This window comes from Fistularia commersonii, chromosome 20, assembly GCF_037954325.1.
Source record: "Fistularia commersonii isolate RoL2024-O1a breed Wild chromosome 20, RoL_Fcom_v1.0, whole genome shotgun sequence".
NCBI lineage: Eukaryota > Metazoa > Chordata > Actinopteri > Syngnathiformes > Fistulariidae > Fistularia > Fistularia commersonii.
The window spans coordinates 10148862-10171664 of NC_141303.1; the positions used below are offsets into that span (position 1 = coordinate 10148862).

General features: G+C 39.7%; 1 protein-coding gene across 1 annotated transcript; it reads left to right on the plus strand.

The window, feature by feature from the left end:
• Positions 1–628: 628 nt before the first annotated feature.
• On the plus strand, positions 629–8497 carry LOC147222875 (single-minded homolog 1-like). The gene is made up of 11 exons (XM_086167145.1): positions 629–803; positions 2098–2180; positions 2381–2470; positions 2632–2740; positions 3110–3195; positions 3579–3778; positions 3975–4081; positions 4271–4418; positions 6688–6844; positions 6932–7319; positions 7755–8497. The coding sequence occupies exons 1-11, from the start codon at positions 629–631 to the stop codon at positions 8495–8497; spliced, it is 2286 nt and encodes a 761-aa protein (XP_086023271.1).
• Positions 8498–22803: the final 14306 nt, after the last annotated feature.

The following is a 22803-nucleotide window of genomic DNA, read 5'->3' on the forward strand; positions in this document are numbered from 1 at the left end:
CCGTAATGTAATTGCTCCCCCCTCCCAAAAAAAAAGACAAATACAGTGTTGGTAAAATAACCCTGTTTGTCTGCGTGACGTGATCTGTTTTCGCGCAAGGAAAGAAAAATAAAGGCGGCCTTGAGCATCAGAAACGATAACGACTGTCATGTTTAATGTTCGTGAAAAAGTTAGCGTGTTATTTCATTAAATTATATCTCACCCTTTTTATCCGGGGATGTCGCAGCGTTGATCTGTCGTAATGTTATATTTGATTGTCAGGTTGTGTTTGTTAAAATTTCAAATTAATGTTTATATTTATCTTCAAATGATTACCCTAATATTAAACGAACGCACCAAACGGGAAGGAAGCTGGGATGGGACGCGCACAAGCAGCTCAGTGTTTTATCTGTTGTTGTGTTTTGCAGGTGATGAATGGAAACAAGCGGCTGCACTCTGGATGTGGATCTACACCTACCGCCGGGAGTGACGGGGATTTTTAAACATAACGGAGCCACGGATGTGCCCGGACTCAAATCCCGACTAGAGAGTGATACGATGAAGATGAGGCAGACCGAACTGTCAAACCGCTGAATTGAATGCTCGCCGCCGCCACGGACGACACCGGATTCGGTAAACCGGCGCCGAGATGAAGGAGAAATCCAAAACGGCCGCAAGGACTAGACGGGAAAAGGAGAATAGTGAATTTTATGAGCTGGCAAAAATGCTCCCTTTACCGTCGGCCATCACGTCTCAGCTGGACAAGGCCTCCATCATAAGACTGACCACAAGTTACCTGAAGATGAGGATTGTTTTCCCTCAGGGTGAGCCGTCAAAACCCGCAGAGAAAGCCTGCTGCTTTTCTTTTTTTTATTTTAATTAATAGTAATTTAATTTTTTTTTAAATATGTATTTTTTTTTATTTTTTAAGCGCATTAATTTCTACGCACTTATTATATACATATTTTAAAACGGGCCAAGTGTGAAAACGGCTTGCGTGATGTCAAGAACGCAAAGAATGAAAGGAAAAAAACGATTAAGAAACACTAAGTTATACCAGTAGAGAACTAAGATAAAACTAAAAATCAACGACTCTGCGATCAAATTGAAGGAATATCAATGTCGAGGTGATATGGACGTGCAACCCCCATAAAATTTCATATAACACATATTCATATCTTTTCTGACACTATCACGTAGCGGGACATTTTATTTATTCAAAATAATGTACTTAATAGTTCGGATTTTTTTTTTCATTATTTTGCACGGAGAATTTATTCACAGCCATCTTTCGGAGAGAATATGACAATTCTCCGATGATCGACCTACGGGGAGTCTTTACGGACAGATGCTGGTCGTTTCCAAATTTCAGTATTTCCAAAGGCGACGAGAAGCTCTGCCTCCGTCATTATAATTTTTTTATAACAGCGTTCTCTGCGGGCCCCCTTTCCCTGCGTGACTGAGCCCGAGTCGCAGCCATTAGACAGCAGGGCCCAGCGTGGGTTCTAATCGCGCGGGCGGGGAGACGCGCGTACGTTGGCGCACCCACGGACTGACGCGGCATGTTCCCCCCGCCTCTGGAGTCGGTGTTCGCACATGTTAGAGCCGTAACACCGGTGGCGATGTTGTTTACCACACGAGAAAGATGGTAGAAAAATAATACTGACTTTGAAAACACAGGTTTCTTTGAGTTGAATTGGCCCTGATGGTTAGATTTGGTTACAGCAACATCGCCGACAACAATAACAACAACAATAAGAACAGCAACATTTGCTACAGCAACTAAAGTAACCGTAGAGTTCCTAGGAAATAAACTCCACACCTGTGCAACACAGTAGAAACACGCAGCGCGTCCTAAACATCGTGATAATAGCTCTAAATAGGTCCTTTCAACAGGCGCGCCTGGGGCTCGTCTGGGAGATTTTTAGCATATGTGTGTACGTGCACGCGTGTGTGTGTGTGTTTGGGGGGGGGTGAGATAGACCGAGCCATTGTCCAACAACCGCTTTTGCATTTTTCATATCAACTCTACATTTATAAATATTTAAACATAAAATGATAAAGTAAAGGTTACAACCCCCTTCCAACCACCTCGTATCACTGTGTGACTGTGTCCAGGTCTGGGAGAAGCCTGGGGTCACGCCAGTCGAACCAGATCTTTGGACAGTATTGGACGCGAACTGGGGTCCCACTTACTGCAGGTATAATAATAATAATAACAATTATTATTATTATTGTTGTTTCTGTTGGTGTTGTTGTTGTTGTTATTCAATTGAACGCAAGTCACTGGGCTGTTATAAAACCTTCTAGAATTACTGTTTATGCTCTTTGTTTTATTATTATTTTTAAATGTTATTTGTGTTGTTTTGTTTGTTTGTTTGTTTGTTTATTTGTTTTTCAGACACTGGATGGCTTCATCTTCGTCGTCGCTCCGGACGGGAAGATCATGTACATTTCAGAAACGGCGTCGGTCCATTTAGGACTCTCTCAGGTCTGCTATTGGTGTTATTTATTCCGAGCTTTTTGTTTTAATTTCTTTGTTGTATTAATTTATTGTATAATATCATTATATTTTTGCACTATTTTTTTTCTCCAAATGGACGGTATGGTAAAGAGTATAAGAATGGCGTCAACCTGAGTTCTTGTCAACAGGTAGAGTTGACCGGAAACAGCATTTATGAATACGTCCATCCTGCCGACCATGACGAGATGACCGCGGTCCTGACGCCGCACCAGCCCTACCACTCGCATTTCGTGCAGGGTAATAAAAGAAATAAAAATTAATTCATCTGAACTATAGTTTCATGTCACCTCGAGCCGGTCGGTTATAAATGCGGTTTAAATATAAAATTGCAAGTCGCGCTCCACGCAGACTGACGATTGAGTGCATTTGGAAGATAGCGTTTGTGTGGAATATAAATATACATTCAATCAGACATTTATTTTTTTATGTAATTCGATTTTTTCGTGTGTGGCTATACATTATAAATGTATAAATTAGTTAACGAAAATAAAGGTCATAATCGCACACGAATTTCATCAAACAATTTATATCAAGTTGACGATTGTTTTTCGTTCTATTTATTTTCGCATGTTTATGTTGTTACTTAATTTTTTTTTTGTCTTTTAGAGTATGAAATGGAGCGCTCTTTCTTTCTGCGGATGAAATGTGTGCTGGCAAAAAGAAATGCAGGCCTTACCAGCGGAGGATACAAGGTGGGCGATCAGTCACTTGTACCACTCCATTGTTAAACTGTCATAAATCTTGTATTGGATCAGATGAATTTAATGGCAATATATTATTTTATGTTAAATAGAAGATAACGCAAGTATTTCTCAGCACCGGGTCTGAGAATCTTCATCAGATAAAAGTGAAGTTTTTTATTCTTAGTGATTAATTATTAGAAGAATTGATTCACATGTTTTTGATACATGTGGCCTCACATTGCATTCTTTTGATTCAACATTTATGTTAAATGTTATATAAATTATGCATTATGTCCATATATTACAGGGATAAGAGTAAAGGATGTTTGGTTACTTTTTAAAACAGTATTTTATTAATTGTTGACTCTTACATTCCACCCTCTTCGACGCAGGTTATACATTGCAGTGGCTACCTGAAGATTCGGCAGTACAGTTTGGACATGTCACCATTTGAGGGCTGCTTCCAAAATGTGGGCTTGGTAGCGGTTGGACATTCTCTCCCACCCAGCGCCGTGACCGAGATCAAACTGCACAGTAACATGTTCATGTTTAGAGCCAGTCTTGACATGAAACTCATCTTCCTTGATTCGAGGTATATGGAAAAAACATCCGTTTGATTATTAATCTTTTACTTCCTGTCTTAACTGCATGTAGATTTGTTGCATTTGAATGTCTGTAAATGCATTTTCCCAGAAGCCCAAAACAATGAATTCAAAAATATAAAGAATTAAAGAATAAAGATAGCACTCTACTGGTAATTTTAGAATAACTGCTTAATTCCTCTCCAGGGTAGCAGAGCTGACAGGTTATGAGCCACAGGACCTGATTGAGAAAACTCTGTACCATCACGTCCACAGCTGTGACATCTTCCACCTCCGCTGTGCACACCACCTCTGTGAGTTACAGACCTGCTTCGCCACGCTTTTGCAACAGGCTGCTTCATCAGTAACTGATCAGGCATCCTGCTGCAGCCACCACATGCAAACAATTTCACACAAGCAGACACATCTCTCACTCACAAACATGTGTGTTGTTTAATATGTTAATCTCTGTCGTCTGTCTGATTCTTTTTTTTCTCCTCCAGTGCTGGTAAAAGGCCAAGTCACCACTAAGTATTACCGTTTCTTGGCAAAGCACGGTGGTTGGGTCTGGGTCCAGAGTTACGCCACAATTGTCCACAACAGCCGATCTTCAAGACCCCACTGCATAGTCAGTGTCAACTATGTCCTCACGTGAGTCTTGAATCACATGAAAGACAAAGAGAACGTCTTGTGACAGATTTATCTCGATTATTAGAGACTCTGTTTGAATAGTTGTTAATATTCAATTTGATACATTTTTGTTTTAATATATGTATAAATATATGTATATGCATGCACACAACACAACATTTTTTGCAAGCTCACAAATTTCTACGATTCGACAACATTCTTGTGTTGAATCGAGTGCTTGCTGTGAGTCGAAGGAACATCTGAGCATATCTGACAGAATTAAGTTAAATCACGGGATGCACTCCTATGATTCATTCTTGAAACTTACTATATGATGACGGATCTCTTTCTCAGAGAAGAAATCATTCCCCCGATCTGTCTGTAGCCTCTCTCAACAAATGCACACAAAGTACTGCAGCTGCAAGGCTCAGGTAGTTCTGAGAACACAAGCCACACTCAAACCCTCTGAGAAAACAAGACAAACATCAGGGTTCAACCCCATCAAAAAACCTTCACCGTCAACCATCGATCTGTAGCCTAAAGAAAGAAAAAACTATCGAATGGTGAACTAGGAATCAATAACCATCTCATAGCTGGAGCACATGTTGGATTTCCCTTGTTAGGATTGCCTGATCCACATGCGGTTTTGCAATGCATGTGCTTGTGACAGATTTTGTGTGTGTGTGTGTGTGTGTGTGTGTGTTGGTGTGTGTGTGTGTGTGTGTGTGTGTGTGTGTGTGGGAGGGGGGGTCTCCTGTGTATATCCACGCATAAAGCTGCACTCCAGCTATCGATTGCTTCAATGCAGTAAGGAGAAAACAAAGTGACTACATTAAAATAGTGTCAAAGTTTTTACATGCATATTTTTTAACAACAGAATACTTGTATTCTCACACACTGCGAGTCCATGAAAAACAATTACAATGCCAAATAAAAAAGATAAATAACTGCAATTCAATAACACTGCCTTGACAGTATTTTAACCCAAAAAGGATGCCTTTATAAAATGTGTTTGGAGGTTGACTAGGTGGCACATTTCAGACACTAGGTGCTCTGACATTGACCCTGAGGTGGAATTTGGCTAACACAGCTGAGTTTGCACAATGGCCAACATTATTGGCTCAGACATAAGTCAGCCGGGGCACAGATAGGATGCAGAATCAGCCACAGCCACTATACCTGCAAGAGCAAATAACAGTAACACTCTGTAGAGGCTATCCAAACACACCCTTTCCCCTAAGGTGTTGTACATAAAGAATGGGTCATATTTAGAGTCACATTAAAGTGGCGGTCTGTGCAGGGTCAGGGATGGGCCACAGGATTTAAAATGCCAGGCTGCTGCTATTACATACTGTTGATGTGATAAGTTAAGAATAGGCTCATGTTTGCTGAACGCTTGACACAGGAGCCTTTTCACTCCCTCAGCAGTGACACTTGGACCGAGTTCAGTCACAGGACAGTGAGTTAAAATGCCAGACGTGGTGTACAAGCAGCATGTAGACATACAAGTGAACAGGAGTACAATAATCCAAAGAATTAATTTCAACATGAATCTACTACTAGAGCACTAGCTAAACTTTTGTTTTGTCTGCGCGCATTTGGCGTGTTGCTGGCAGTATTCTGGTAATGGTTGCACAGAATAAAAGAATCATTAACTCTCCTCGGTGTCTAAATTTCCAGATGTATTCACAGCTTAACAGCTGATACAGGGAGAGCTAGCTATTTACTCATTTCATGCAATAAAACCGGCACGGTTATGTATTTGGGACATGTTCAAAAACAGGGATGGAAATAGCACTGAGTCCTCAACATCTAGATTAAAATGTTTCCATAGGACAGGGAGTTGTAAAAGTTATCATGTTAAATATACAAGAACACATGCTTTATTAACCATCAATATGACTGATGCTGATTTCATCTGAAAATGTTTATTCTAGAATCTCGTCGACCTATTTTAGAGAATAAAAAAGTGATGCGTGGACTTACATGGTAAACAAAACCGGCTTCCATATGAGAGCAATCCTGAATTTCATTAACTATGTCAGCACTTGTTTTCATTTATCATTTAAACTATCAATGGACTCAATACCACAAACCAATTCCTCTCTGGACAACTCGGGGTAACACAAAAGTCAATGCAGGTCATTTCCATGGAATTCTCAAAACTTGTAAAAATCTCAGTGACAAGATATCCCCCATTCTAAAAATAGTGACGCCTAACAAGTCATAGCCTGGAGCACTGGTTACATTTAGATTCTCATCCTAACATGTATTTTTTGTGCATAAAAAGGGATACAGAGTACAAGGGAATGCAGCTATCTTTGGACCAGATGAGCCCAACCAAGCCCGCTTTCCCCTATGCTGAAAGTCACAGTGAAGAAAGAAAGAGCACAAAGTCACGTCTGACACAGGCAAAAGCCAAAGTCAGAGTATCACCCTACCCACAGGTAATAAAAATGTCTCTTTTACTGATCTGGATTATTTGTTACCAAAAACTTCCTGTCACTTTCTTTGACATTCTGTTGTCTACCCAGCAGTTTTCCGCCTACAATCCTGAGCGTTCAGAGTCCGATCAAGACAGCCAATGGGGAGGAAGCCCACTAACAGAGTCAGCCTCTCCCCAGCTGTTAGATCCCATCGAAGCCACTGAGGCATCCTGCGCCTACCGACTATATCCAGACTCGGGCTCCCTGTGCTACGGCCTGGGTCTGTCAGAGGAGGATCTCGCTCATGCCCAAGCTCATCCTCACACTACCACCTGTGACCGTGTGCGCTGCCAGAGTGGACGCTACTTCCTCGGAACCCCGCAGTCAGGAAGAGAGGTGTGGTGGGATGCCACACGCTCTGTGCTGTCCCTACCAAAATCTTCTGTGGAGAACAGCGAGGGCTATGAAATCACATCCTACCATGGAGCCTTTCACGGTGAGGTGTTAGGGTTGGGACCAGCACCATCTGTCTCTGAAAATAGCTTTGACCCGGCCTCTCCTGTTAGTTGTTTTCCAAATGTTATTATGGGACATGATAAGTTGTTTACTCTGTTTCTTGCCAGTGTAGCGATTGCTACCATCTGTTCAAAGAAAAAAAAATCCCTGAAGCTGAAAGCCAAGTTATTTCACATTTCACATCCTCTAACAGTTGAATATCCCCCACTTTGGTTCTGCCAAGATACTCGGTGTAACAGACCATAGTTATAAACAAATTTAAAGCAGAATTTCACACATATGTCAGAACACACACACATTGTTTAAGGTCGTGCTATCGGGATTTTTCAGTCACACTGTAAAGTTTTTTTTTTTTTTTTTTAAATTACAGATTCTTTCACTCTTATCAATTATACCTTATATACTCTCTTTACAGGACGGGGTCACTGGGATGAAGACAGTGTTGTAAGTTCACCTGATGGTGGAGGGTCCACCAGTGATTCAGGTGAGCGATACCATGGGGACCATTTCCGGACTAGTCCTCGAGAGCCCAGCAAAATGGAGACCCTAATTCGAGCCACACAGCAGATGATTAAAGAGGAAGAGAGCCGTCTGCAGCAACACAAAGGACCCCTGGATGTCTCAAGCCTGACCAAGGTTCACAGCCCATGTTTCCCCTCCTCCCTAACCCCACACTCCCAGATAAATATGCCCAGTGTGGTGTGTCGAGGCCCAGGAGCCCCCAGCATCGACCTCCCCTCTGAACGCCTCCATCACAGGGACAGCATCAAAGTGCATGGTCCTCAAGACAATGATGAAAACACAACTAGTCCCACATCGCTGTCTCGCCTCAGTAGTCCGAGCTCTGATGGGATCCCCAGGTCGGGCATCGCCGTCACCAAAGACTACTTGCAGGCAGACATGTCTCCACACCCACCTCAATCCCAAGGGAGCCCTCTTCTCTACTCTGCCCAGGAGAGACAGCAACTGGACAGGCAAGCAGCTTATGCATTGACTGGGTACTCCCTGGAACATCTGTATGACCCAGAGTGTCTGCGGAGTTACTCGGGTCTGGTGGGTGGGGGAGTGCAGTATGATGTGGCTTCTCATGTGAGGATGCAAGCCGAGCAGATGCAAGGACACAAGGCCACCTCAGTTATAATAACCAATGGGAGCTGACGCTATCTGATGCAGATATGTTCCTGACCCAAGGATGTTCCTATAAGGTGTCAATGTATGCACCTGCAAGTCACACTGGGTGCTTGGCAAGAAAGGCAAGATGATGAAAACAACGTTCCTTAAAAGGATGCATCTTTTGCGGTTCATTTACACAAGTTGTGCTTGTGAGATATTTGTAAGAGACACCTCTTTTCTTGTCACTGGAGCATGATTTTTCAAGAGTGATGACCTAATGATAATGGACTGATGTTTGGTATGTCCTGCAGAATAGGGCGAAGGATTGTTCCATTACACCGGAAAGAAGTGTAATTTTAATGGTGTGACTGAGTTTCCCTCCCTGCAAAGGCGACCAAGGTTTTGAGCGTGGTTAAACATCCACCCAGCACTTCAAGCTCAAATTTCTCATGCACAATTGGCTTTGTTAATCTGTCCTGGACTCAATTTCCATAGGCAGTAAGAAAATGTGTTGCTCCATTGCCCCTTCACCTTAAACTCCATTGGACAGAGTGTAGTGTTGACAAGTTAGGTGCAACATGGGAAAAGCATTTCATTAGTGTACAATGTCAATGTTTCCTTGTATTTATTTGTCAGTAGGCTGTTTTACGTATGTGCCATTTTTTGTCCAAGTAGAATCTTTAATGGTGCAATTAAAGTACTTTTGGTGTTTCGAGTACAAACTCCATCAACACTAAAAAAACAATGAATAAGGTGGATGTTGGAAAACGGTTTTTGACATTATTCTGATTTGTAAAAATGTAAAGTATGCAGGTTAAATTGAGAAATTTTGTGAAATGCCCTCACTTAAAAGGCATCAAGATTGAAAACTAATTTCATTTGTAATCTCCAAAGCACTCTAAATGTAGAGTGCATATAAGAATATAGTTTTCTCCATCCTTATCTCCCTTGTTAGCTTATGTATAATGTGCTTAAATCCTGCTCCACATTCAGTTGGGGAAACTTTCCTTGTTTTGACAGTTGGAGGGCATAAAATGATCATATATTATATATAAATATATAAATATGTTGAATGTTTTAAGTCTGTCTTATTTAATTTATAATGTAAATATAATCACAAAATCATCTTTGGAACAAGAAGTGACAATATTATTTATTAATTAGTTTTAAAAATCTGAATACAGTTGCAAAGTTTTGTCTGTGTTCATTTCATTGTTGCCTTTCAAAACAAGACACGCACACCTCTTAGTCATTATAAGGTTTGATTTTCAGATTTTATTTTCAGACAACTGTGGATTTTTTTTTCCTTTTCCAAATTTGCCACTATAGAAACAAACAGTATTTATTATAAGAAGGGAACAAAGGCCAGACACGTTTTTTTTCTTCTCCATTGTATAAAGTAAATATTTCCTTCTCACTGGAAAATAAATACATTTGTGAAGGGCATGAATATTGCTTTTACTTAAATGTAATTAAATATTTCATCGGATGTATTCATTGAACCTAAATCCAAGTGACTACTCATCATATATTATTTGAAAAAAAAAAAACTTTCAGCTTTAATAGTGCATTTTCAGTGGTCATGGTAATCTTTTTGAACTTAACGCAGTGGTCTGTTTGCTACCGATTAGGTTTAATAACTGGTCATCTCAAAGTGAGTTGCTTTTGTTTAAACACTTTATATTTTGGGATATTCTTCAACAGTATTATTTGTATTTTTATCACATCAATCTTTTTGGCCTTCTTTTTGCAGTTTAAATACATTGGTATGACGATGATTTAGGTCTTGTCTCCTGTTTAGTAATGCATGCTTACCAAAGAAATTGACCACTACGACATATTTCAAAGGGAGAGGGAGAAATAATGTCAGTCTGAGATGACAAAACTAAATATAAAAATAAAATACATATTTTTTATTAAAACTATGGTGAAAATAGCAACTTAAAGCAAAATGCCTCTTGCTGACAGGTTTAATTCAATGCCAGTAATAATGAAATGGCTTTGGTACTAGGTGCCACAGTATAAAATACTCACTTAAATGTGAAGTTTGCAACTGTAACCCAAAATTTTATGTCCAGTAAAATTCGGCAATTGTGACCTGTAGTTTTCTCAAAAACAAAACAAAACAAAACAAACAGCAGTGATTCTCCATTTTGATGCAAGCTTCAAGTGTTGCCAGATTCTTCTTTGAGATCTGTGATAAGGACTGCTAAGGATCTGCTAAGGTACGTCATGAAGCAGAACTGTTCAATAATTGATGCTGATGAAGCAATCGCATCACTCTTTATTGCCTACTAATTTGAGTTAAATTGAACGAGTCACTTTTTACATCACTCCAGCATCACTGTTTGAGTGAACTGGAGTGGAGTATCCATGTCTGACACTCACAGTTGTTTTAGACTCAGACAAAAGAGGAAAATGACGGATAAAATATTCTAATACTGTATCCCTAATATTTTGATGAAAAAATTATGTTTTAAATATTTCCCTGTTACACTAAACTGGGCTTATTGTGGGGAGAAATGTTAAGGTCGTGTTTGTGATGGAAGAATGTAAGCTTTTAAGATTCTTTAGAGGAAAAAGAGACTGTAACAAGATTCAACCTTCTGGAAGAAAGAATGATGGCCTTCAAGCATCTGTTGTAGAGCAGTTTACAGAATTGCAATTGCCACTTTCATCATCATCATCATCATTCATTCATTTCTCCTAATTTTTCGGATGCTTGCTTGTGAGCCACATCGTCCAAAGAAGCTCAGTCCTCCCGAAGAACAATGAACGCGGATCCAGATTTTACCCCAGTCAGTAACCACTCAGCAAGACCCCTGGTGCTGCAAGCCGATATGCCTTTCAGCTTAAATGACTGAATTTTATGATATTTACAGAAACGAGGTGGCAACCTAAACAGCATGTATATAGAGGCTGAAAAATGCCGTATTGTAAGACATCTGTCTGTTCGGAAAAAAATATCTACCTAATGAGACGAAAAACTGAAAGAAAACGCGAAGAACTTTGCTAAGAGATTCAAGTATCAAGGTAGTACTTTTAAAGTTAAAATCATAACAAATCATAACGAAAAACATGGAGGGTAAATAACAAACTTAAGGTAAAACTTACAATGCATGTAGCACCAGAGAGTATCACGAATAAACAGTCCTGTCATTTTGAATGTTGAAAAAAATTGCATGAAGCGAATCAAATGTACAATAATTCTAGCCAGGTGTTGCCTCAAGAGGAGAGTTATTCAGAAGTAGAAGCTTTTTAAACTTAATTAAATGTTTTTTATGTCAGTAGCTTTAATACAAAGCACATATCATTTTTACTGTAATGCATTTCAGATAGCCATCATTCAAATATCTGCCAAATAATGCTATATGAGGCTAAACAGCAATCACTCCTTTCAGCTATATATGCACATTAACTTCTTTGAAGTGAATTTTTATAACTTTGTTCAGTTGGCTAAGCCACATTTTTCCACATCCTCTGTCTTTATACTGCATTGCTGGGTGAATACACACAAACTCACACACACACATACATATATACCTGAATACACACACGTATATGTGTGTGTGTGTGTGTGTGTATTTACACATAAAAATTACGTTTAAAAAAATGTGTTTATGTTGTCAATTTTCCCCCAAAAGCAAGTGCTTAAAGTTAGAAAATTATTTGAATTGATAAAAAATCAATGTTGTGGCTAGACCCGTTCAGCTCACTCTGGACCTGGTCATATCAGTGAGGCCTTGTGCATCAGTGTGTTTTACAGAGACCTTTCAAAGCAATTATATGTGAGGACCTCAAATAACTATGGTTTTGGAGGTAAAATAAAACAATAATTGACATGTTCATTATAAGAAAAAAGAAAAATACACAAAAATTGTAATATGCTCTATGTAGGAAAAATAAATTGTGACTTTGGTAATGCAGGGAATATGACAAGCTCTTTGTTGTTTTTGGTCTTGTATGGGGATCCAGTTTGACATGAAAAGAAATGTTAAGTAATAAAATCTTGTATTGGAGGTTTGAACAAATACCTTAATTAAAGCTAGGAATTCAAACCAACAACTATCCCAAACAATCATTAGCAAAATAGCCGTAATATAGTAAGCAGTCCGGTTAAAAATGCACTTGCAACAAGTTCCTTCTTTTGAGCAATTGAGCTTGCACATTTAGTCGCTCTGACCTCTGCTCAGAAGCAATTTCTCTGCCATGTATATTAATGTATGGAAGTTATTCACATGCGCGCTGGAGCACTGGCTCGCCTGTCCGTCTGAGCTGAGAGGGACCTGGACACCGTCTGGATGCAAAGCTTCCATCAGTCATTGCTGACATGGCTATGTGATGGTGTGCCAGGTATCACTGCTGCTGTCATTCCTGGCTGTGGAGCCAGTTCTTCTCCGCTGTTTACATCACAGAAGCTCAAGAACAGTGTGTTTGTATTTTATTGGTAAGATATTTTAATAGGACCTAGTTTTTTCCTTTGAACAATGGGGCTTTTTGCTTGATGTGGCCTTAAGGCTTTCCTAGTCAGCTTCAAATGGGGCCACAAAGTTGGCCTTTTGCCCAGACTCTGCACAATTGCATACACCACACCTGGCAAGACACCCCAACCCCCCATTCTCCACCACCTCCACTTATGCACTCTGCAACTCCTTAATGGTCAAAAGTAAAAGCACAGGTTATGCAACATGAGAGGTAATATTTTGCATGCCAAATAGGCATGTAAAACTTTCTGATAGGAACTCAATAAGAACATTATTAGTAATTAATATCAAAGATACAACATGTATATATTAAATCCATTTTCATAATGCTTGTTTTAGAATGCTATATAACTGTAAGCAAAAATATAGCACGGCTATTTCAAAAATAGCAGCATCTCTTTTAATTCCAATGCTGTGTGTGCAAGAAGAAAGGATTTTTTTTTTATTTTTCATTGGTGCTTTTAAAACACAGTGTTACCACATTAGCAGAAGACAGATTTCTTTATGGGTTTAATTTTATTTATGTATTTATGTATTTATTAAGGATTTATTCAAAGCCATGTGATGATTACAGACGTTAGGGATATAATAAGATCAATCAGAAATTAAACAAAGGATCTTTGGATGTAAACCAAAGAACAAATATGTAGATCATTTTCTTTCTCCAGCACAACAAATTAAAGCATTTGCACTTGATTTATGCATGATGCTCTAGCAAATAAAACACATCAGCTTTGTCTACACCATAATGCATAGGGAATGAAGATGTTGGCAGTGTCATGTGGTTGACTCACAAATACAAGATCCCATGTTTTTGCAACTGCAGTAAAGGATAAATAGATTCTAACTCTCTACACCACCACAGAATAGAAGTGTGCTTGTGGTGAGACTCGGAACAGCCAGAATGTCTACTTGATTGATTTCAGGCCCAAAAGCTGGGGCATAATTGCATATTCATACGTCAATTAAAGTGTCTCTCCTACGGTGCCTCCATATTTCAACTTGGTGCTAAATGAAGAGCCATTCTCGTGAAACTACTTTGGGCTGGTTCAAAGGAAAATGTTTCAACATGTGTTTTGTTCGTGTGAACTTTACGACCTCTCGGTGTAAACTGAAATTGTATAATTGTGTAATTTTGGTGCGTCTCTTTTTTCCTATCCAAATGTATAAAGTGGAAAAGAAAAAAAAGCATTACACAATGCTGTTTTTTGTTTTTATTTTTTTCTTTCCATGTAGCAAGTCATCTGCAAATTAGTCCGCTCAGGAGCAATAAATAGGGCCTCGGAAAAAAAAAACACTTAATCAGGTCACTGCAGTTAGTGAAACCTCTGCATGAGATCTCATTGCACAGGAACACATTTAGATGTTCTGATTGGGTGGAGCAGGATATTGAGGTCACCTGGTCGATGTGATTGGTTGAGCCAAGAGAATGTTGTGTTTCGACAAAACAAGGAAGAAATTAGGCTCCTCATTGAGTCACAGCTCTTCGGCTGCTCCTTTCAAAATGTTTATGTTAACAAATACGAATAAGGATATGCAGTAATGTAGTAATGTAATGTTTTACTGTAGTAAACTACAGTAATGTAGTTTTTTCCAAAAACACAGATAAACACAAAGGTTTCATTTAAAAAATAAGAAAAATATACTCTGTATTTTTTGAAGAATAGTAAAACTATAAACATTTTTTTATATAAAACAGTGGTTAACTCAACAATAGATAGATAGTTGATTCACATTACCTGTGTTGACTTAAATCAATGAATTTGTGGAAGTGAATGGACCAGATGCATGTTATTATTGCATGTCCACAAATACTTTAGTGTAAGTACCCATGAGTATCAAGGCCATAAAGAAATAGACATACTATAAATCCCATAAACTTTTAACTTGGATTGCAGCTATTTGTAAGTCATTTTAATAGGATATCACCTCTTAACATAGGAATGGAATATGTTTTTGTTTTTTTCCACACAAAAGCTTCATCTGATTCATAAAAGCATTACAAAACCACCTTAATTTTAAACTCATTAATCCCTTTAAGATAAGGCTATTAAAGAAGACTACAAGTACAATATCCCAAACCTCTGACACTGACACACACACACACACACACACACACACACACACACACACACACACACACACACACACACACACACACACACACACACACACACACACACACACACACACACACACACACACACACACACACACACACACACACACACACACACACACACACACACACACACCACCAAGGCTCAGACAGTGTGAATCTAATGCCCTCCAATCCTGTGAATCCCTTTGTTCCTGATTTCATGCTTGATTTGCCCACAGCTTGAGACTGCCTGGTATCAGCGTTCTTCTCACTGCTTTCACTCCTGCCAAATCCACAGAGCCATGCAGGATCCGTGTCTCCTCTCTCTTTCTCTCTCTACTCTTGTCTGCCACCGTTCCCTTTAACGTCTCTTTGAAATGCTCTCCAACATATGTCAGGGAGTTGTGTTTGTTTGTTAGTTTGTTTGGCTCTCGAGCCTTTGAACAGTAAACATCTTATCAGCCTGCCAAGATCCAGTCATGGCAGACTGTTTTTTTTTTTTCCATTTCATTTATATTGTTTCAAGTCATTTAGATGGATGTGCAAGCACAATTAGTCCAATACGTACTTCAAAAGGATAAAAATAGAGTATGATTAAATAATCGTCTACAGTGCTGTAAAAATAATCCCTTGTGCATTGACAACTATACTACATGCGTGTTACAAATCATTCACAATTTTTAAGATTGATTTAATGCCTCTCATGAGAGGACGTTCTGTGTTTCTGTTTTGAAATATTCTGTTTCTAAAGCAACACATCAGCCGGGCTCTTCTATTCCTACGATCCCTCTGGCACTCGTGCCTGGCAGATATTGTGACAGCTGTGTGAGGGGGGTAAGAGGGAGCGCACAGGAGACACACAAGGAGAAAGAAGGAGAGAGGAAAGAGGGAAGAGAGTCCCCAGAGAGAGGGTGCTGGTGCTCTATGGCTCCAAGTCACTGCCTGCATGCCAATGAGGAGATTCCCCTGCAGTAGCAGCAGCAGCAGTGGAGCAGATCAGCAGGAGGGGCCAGTGCTGACACTAGACAAGCATAGTCCTTGGTACTGACATTACACACTTCTGAACAGCAGAATGCCACAGCAAAACACAGGGAAGTGAATAAAAAACAAGCTGGAAAGGTGAAAATGTTTTCAAGGCTTATCTCCCTGTATCAACAATATACCAAATGAGGCGGTTATTATCCCATTTTCTTATCTAATTAAAAAAATCAAATGTGAATTCTAATAAATTATGGTCAAACATATTTCCCTAATTATTTCAGCTTTCTGTATAATTTATTACATATATATCCTGCTCTGTTATAGTTTCACAGCATTTAATAATTGCTTCATTTTCAGAATACTGTTTGATTACTGCTTTAAAACTCTGAGTGTTTTTTCTAAATTTCATAAATATACACAGTTCCAAAACATGCTTGTTAGTTGTTTAGTTAATTAGATCTCCGTTTTAATGTATTTGACAGGAATAATCTTTTTTTTTTGAGTTAGAGTTTACATAAGATCACATATTTTAAGTATTGACTTGAGTGAAGAAGTTGAAAAAGTATTTTTTTTAAACACATTTGTCTGTACTTATACTTAAATGGAGTATCTTTGGGCCCCAGAACTTTCTGCCTTCTAGTAGTTGCAACAATGAAGGTGATAGCGTGAAAGGGTCAGATGTTTTGTTTTTCTTGTTTTTCTTGCTAAGACTAATCAAGCAGAAAGGGAATAGTAAAGCGCCTGCGCTAAACTGTACAGCTGCATTGTGAATGGTACCAATGGAAGTACAGTAGTCCTTTCTTCTTGGGCGCAGTTGACTCGTAATGTTAACTTTCTCTTCAACTGAAAGAAACTGACACCTAAACTTGTTGTTGATTAACCATTGCGCAGGGTAGTTTGCTCCAGGAGGTGTCTCACTGTTATGCCAAATTAGCTCAAAACATAATATCTTTGGCTACATTCGCTATCTTTTCCTGTGCATCGTGTATTTGCAAGTGTATTTGCAGTCCCTATGTCCTCTATTGTAAGTCGCTTTGGATAAAAGCATCTGCCAAATGCAATGTAATGTAATGTAATGTAATCTATTCCCAAATACAAAGTACAATTAGAATTAGTCTTTTTTTTTATTACCAAATACAAAGTACAATTAGAATTAGTCTTTTTTTTCTCATTTGTCTCTCTCTAACAGTAGAACACACAGTACATATGTGGCACTAATGCTTACAGCACCAAACCACCTCCTCTCTTGTCTCCCTTCAGAAGAATTAATAACTAATTATGTAAGGTCACTTGTCCAGATGGTCCTATCAGATGGGGCCAATGTTTGAACCTCACCTCCAACAATCACCTCTAACCCTGATGGCCCAGTCACCCGTGGCAACATGGAGTCTGAGGCCCATGGAATCAGGGGGTATGTGCAGTTTGGGGGAATACATAAAGAAATAGAGAGGGGGGTATCAGTTGGGCGTGTCTGATCAGTGTTGCATGGCTGCCTTCAAAGCTCCATGAATGCAAGGCTCCCTACCAGGATGCTGATCTCCTCAGTCATGATTCTGTTATTACGCTCCATGTTCGTGTAATGGGCAGATGGCTCAGAGGATCCGCACAGGCATTCACACACATTCAATACACGCCAAGCCTGTCGCATCAATGGACACAACCTGATACTCCTCTTTCTTGTCTCATTAGGAGGCTATAGAAACATAAGAACATAATAGGGCGGAATTAAGTGCCTGTGTGGATGTCAAAGGGGGATGTGGTAGAAGATTGGGATGAGGACTAACAAGTGCATGGCGCACTCCCCGAGCTTTGTGAATGATTAGTGATTTCGACAGGCCTGATGGGTAAAAGACAAACCCTCTGGGACAGAGCAGCTTTTAAATGGATGCTTAAACAGTGGGGAAACTGACAGCAGAGAAAAACGGGCAACTCTGCCTCTGGCTGATGGACAAACCTGTGATGTACATGTCACCGGAAAAGGTTCAGCATACAGATAAACATTTGATGTCATGCAGAGCTCTCTATTGTCAGGGCTGAGACGGTTCGGAAAATAGCATGAAATACTGGACATAAATCTTGTAGTTATTGAAATCTTCCCTCTTGATATAAACTATTGATTTAGAATAAAATTACATAGCAATGAAGAATTAGTTGGTAAAAAATGTTTGAGGGACATATAAAATACATTTCTTCAAATGTATTCCAAAAACTCAAGACACAAATTCATTTCTCTTCTCTCGGATGAAAAGACTTTTACTCATTATTCAATTTTCAAGCTCTTCCAGAATTCATCATAGAAAAGCCTCCTAAATTCTTGATCAAAGAGGAACTTTAGCTCCTCAGTGCAAGTCGCTGGGACCAAATCATGTCTCTGTCTTGTGTTTGAGAAGAAGACATGGGACAAATGCAGCTAAGACGAAGCCAAAGAAAGGCTACCTAAAAAGGATTTAAGGTGTTTAACTATGTCTCACTCATTCCACCACAGTCTCCTCTGTGTCTGAGAAAAAAACTGGATAAAGTCGCATTACTTGCAGAGCATCTCTGGCAGACATTTGATGCATCTCGTCTAATTGCGGCTTTTACACACTTGGTAAATAAAAGCAATGATGAATGGCAGTGAAGAGATGAAATCAGTTATGGCAAACAGTGTGGCACATGTTGTTAAACAGGTATAATTACTAGTGAAAGAGTTCATCAGTATCATTACATCATTACTTTCATCGCATTCTCGTGCTGAGTGTCTAACAAGATTAGGCTGCCAGTCACGTTTCTCCTCTCAGTCCAGCAGACAATAGACAACTTCACCAGCTGGCAGCTTTTTGCTAGTGGCGCCTAGTTTTATTTAGATTTTCTGCTCTTTTGCAACAAAAGGAGAATTCATTACTGGTTTGACAGGTGACAGTTTTTAAAATCTATCCTGCGCAAAACATACACAACATGTAGTATTTATCAGCATTCCCGATTTGATTATGTTTGTAATGTAACAAAATGCACTGGAAAAGTAGAGGAAATTAGTTTTGAGCAGTACATTTTATACTGAAATGTTTTGTTTTGTTTTTTTCCAGATGTTGTTGCACTGAACTCAGCATCAGAATGGAGGCCTGCACCACTCCCAACAGGAATCTGGTGATGACTTCTTCTATGCAAGCTATCATGCCCCATCTGGTAGTACTATTCTTCGGCTGCTCTGAGAATCAGGGAAATCAGCCCATCAACCCCCCTCCAACCCCTGCACTCAAATATAAACACACAGTCATATGTACATATGTAACATGCACGTGCATACATATACATGCATAATTTTATCCCCGCAGCACTTTATTTTAAACACACACTTTGCTCCTGACTCCCAGCAGGAGTGTGATGTCATTATAGCATTCTAAGGCCTGTGATTAGCCAGTGCTCTGTAATCACTCTGGTGATATATTAGTACAATGCATTGATTACCCCATAATTCAATCACTCGCCTGATATTGATCCTTTATAGAGCTCCCCCCAGACAATAAAGCAGTCGCCACAGACTGTGGGTCAATAGGCCCACCGGGAGAGGAGTATCCTTGCAGATAATTGGCTTATGAAATAATACAAACATTTTCTTTCTCTACACCAGCAGAAATCAATGACGAGTTTGGCTGGTGAATTTAAATCAAATGTCTTGCACCACATCTCACTTTCTTGCGGTTAAAAGAAACTTAATCCCTCTCAAATCTGTATAATGAGTATTTTTTGTGTATTTGCTCTTCATCTATCTTGTGCTCTTGTCTGTTTCTTTTCACTCCCATTTTTCTCAAAGATCTGTCTCAACACTTCATCTTTACCCACTTGGTCTGCCGTCTGCCCCTCTCAGTAACCCGCCTTAGTCTATGTCCAGCCCTCGACTGATGTTGGTTTGCCAGATACATTTCTGCTTACAGGGAGGCCACATCTGACACCCAGCTGTGTGGGTCATGGGCTGCAAAAGCAGCTGCTGGTCATAAATCACCCGAGATGGAGGAGCTCTGGCACTCCTTCTGTCAGCCGTGAAACAAAGATGTAGGGGTAGTGGTGGGTCAGAGGAAGCCAACCTGGGTAGCAACAGGCGACCCAGCACCACCTCCTTAAGACAGTGCTGAGCAGTCCACTTTTTTTAAGATGTACTGTAAGCTGGGTAGAGCCCTTGTGTAATATATTTAACCAGGGTACCAGAGGATGCAAATGCAAAGTCAAGAACTACATTGTAATATGGTATGCAAGCAATTATGGTTAAACAGGCAATGCAGCTTCTGAGCTGTGAGGTCAGAGGACAGAGAGCCCCTTGCTGAGTTACTGTAGCAGTTGAAATGCAAATAATTTTGGAAACACTTTTGAGAGCATAAAAACAGCAGTGCAATGTTTATATTCAAAAAAGGGTAAAGAACCACTTGTATGTTTCAGGATACAATTGATGGGTAGATGCATTTTTATATTGCATGTATATCTTTCATTTGCCGCTTTATTGCTTTATTGCTTTCTGTTTTTTCATTTTGCCCTGGATTAATCGTTTGACAAAATAATCCAAACGTTATTGCGCTTATGCCTGTACTTTTTGATTTTGTCTTCTTTGTCTTTATAATGATAAAATTCAAGTTACTTACAGATACAGTTTTTTTTAACTCTAATTGCTTACTAACTCAGTTTGCATAAATGTTTACATTATGATTATATTATGTGAAGCTCTTGAGACAAATATATTTTTTCACAGATTTGAAAGAGTGGATTTTCCCTCATAAATGTTTGACATTCAGCTGTGACACATGTGTATGACACTGCATCTTGCATCCTCATGCTAAATCCCTGCAAACAGCATCAGAAAATGATGCAATTCAAGCCTTGTTTTTCAGGCACAGCACCAAATAGTACAGCTTGTAAAACCCTGCGTACTTTTTTGAACACAGAGCCAAATAGAAAACTTGGTATTACTTTTCAAGATACAAAATTGCAAGCAATTTAGAGGAAAAAGGAAAGGTTAGAACTGTAGTGGTTAAAGATAGCGAGGGTCAGAAGTCAGAAGAGGTAAGCTAAAAAGAGGGAGGTTGTATTGAGAAATAAAGCACTTTCTTCTTCCTGCATCATAGTAAGTGAAATTACTGCAGAAGAGAATCCCAAAACAAAAAGTTGCCTGTTACAAGGATCTGGACATCCGCTTTTATTTCAATGTAGATTGTGTCTTGCCATGGAAGTTATTTATGTTATTTATGTTTAGATATTTTGACAAAAGCATAATTATGAGTAAGGAAATATCACTACTTTGGATGTCATGGGAGAAGGACGGACTCAGGGAAAACAGCAGATTATATAAAGGGTGTAAGAAGGGACAGGATGACCAAAAAGATAAAGGGAGAAGAGAACTTCTTTGCCCTTTGGTGTGTGGTGAGGGCCGATCGATAGCGGTGTAATGAGCCTGGTATTAGCTGGGGTGCAGAGGGACTGGAGCAGGGCAGAGGGAGGGCAGAGGGGGAGGGGTAGAGCAAGGAACTGATTCCCCACAGCAAACAACACTACTGGTGCACACATCAGAACCAACACCTGCGAACACCTATTAAAGCCAGATGACCCTCTGCTCGGCTAATGACTAATCCACACTCATACAAACTCCTCACACACGCACACAAAAATATACTGTCACAATTTTATTCATCAAACTGGCTGGTTTGGTACCCATCACAGAATCCGATTCTCTGCTAAGCTGCCACCGAATCCAAATGCATCACCGAAAGACAGCAAGCAGAGAAAAACCAAGTCTAATCCTCACTAAGAAAAGAACCACACTCAACATCACCTCTCCCTTTTGATACAGATTACCTAACAATGGCTTGTGCCACTCTGTTAAATCCACTACACACTGACAATTTGTATTAGAATGACTGAGACACAGGGATTGTCTTTGGTTGGTTGCAAGAGCAAGAGAGAGAGAGAGAGCAAGAGAGAGAGAGAGAAGGGGGACCCGTGGGGAGAAGTGGGGGATAACCATCAGGTACACTCAAAGCCAATCTGTTGCCTCGTCAATAGGCTCATTCTGCTGGAGTGCCATGTGTAGGACGACGGGTGCGCCAGACCCCAGCCACAGCCATCAGCCCAGCCATCCAGGCAGGCACAAGCCAAAGGGACGCCACAAGAGGGAAACGTCTGGGTCCTTTCAATGGCCAGATCAAAGTAGGGATATAGGGATGGGCCCCTCTCTTTGTGCTCTTGTGTCTCCTAAAACAAACGTATCCTCCTGTCTTCTGGAAGCAACAGAGGTGGTCTGAAAGCAGGGACAGATGGTGCAGAGAACTGCAACTAGAAAACACCTGCACTCCGCAAAAATGAAAGTGTCACATTCAGCACATCCTCATGTCCGCATAAGGATGACAAATATGAGGGCTCTATTGGGTGTGTGACATGCTGGAGCCATGATAGGTCTGGAACAAGTCTAAAACAAGTCAATCTATTCACCTCATAAGTAGTGTCCAAATGTCACATCACTGAACAGACTCATTATGAACATTCATTTTAAATTACTTTAGGAATAGACTAAATTGACCACACTTTGTTGCTCTGGGCATACCCATGGTTTCTATAACAAAAATACTGATTACATTCATGGATGATGTGATAGGATTATTGAGGGTAATAATAGACACACCGTTTGTTCAAAACTCTGAATCAGCCCATATTAGTTTATCGTCATCTTACTATCATCCTGAAACACAATGCTAATTGCCTATTTTTTTTAAAGAGGAAAACAATCAAAATTGCTCATTTTGTATAAAATTTCCTCTTACAAT

Coding starts and splice junctions, on each gene's coding strand:
- LOC147222875 (XM_086167145.1), top strand. CDS start 629: ATGAAGGAGAAATCCAAAACGGCCGCAAGGACTAGACGGGAAAAGGAG. Junction 2,471..2,631: donor TCCATTTAGGACTCTCTCAG/GTCTGCTATTGG, acceptor TCTTGTCAACAG/GTAGAGTTGACCGGAAACAG. Junction 4,419..6,687: donor AGTGTCAACTATGTCCTCAC/GTGAGTCTTGAA, acceptor GTGCATAAAAAG/GGATACAGAGTACAAGGGAA.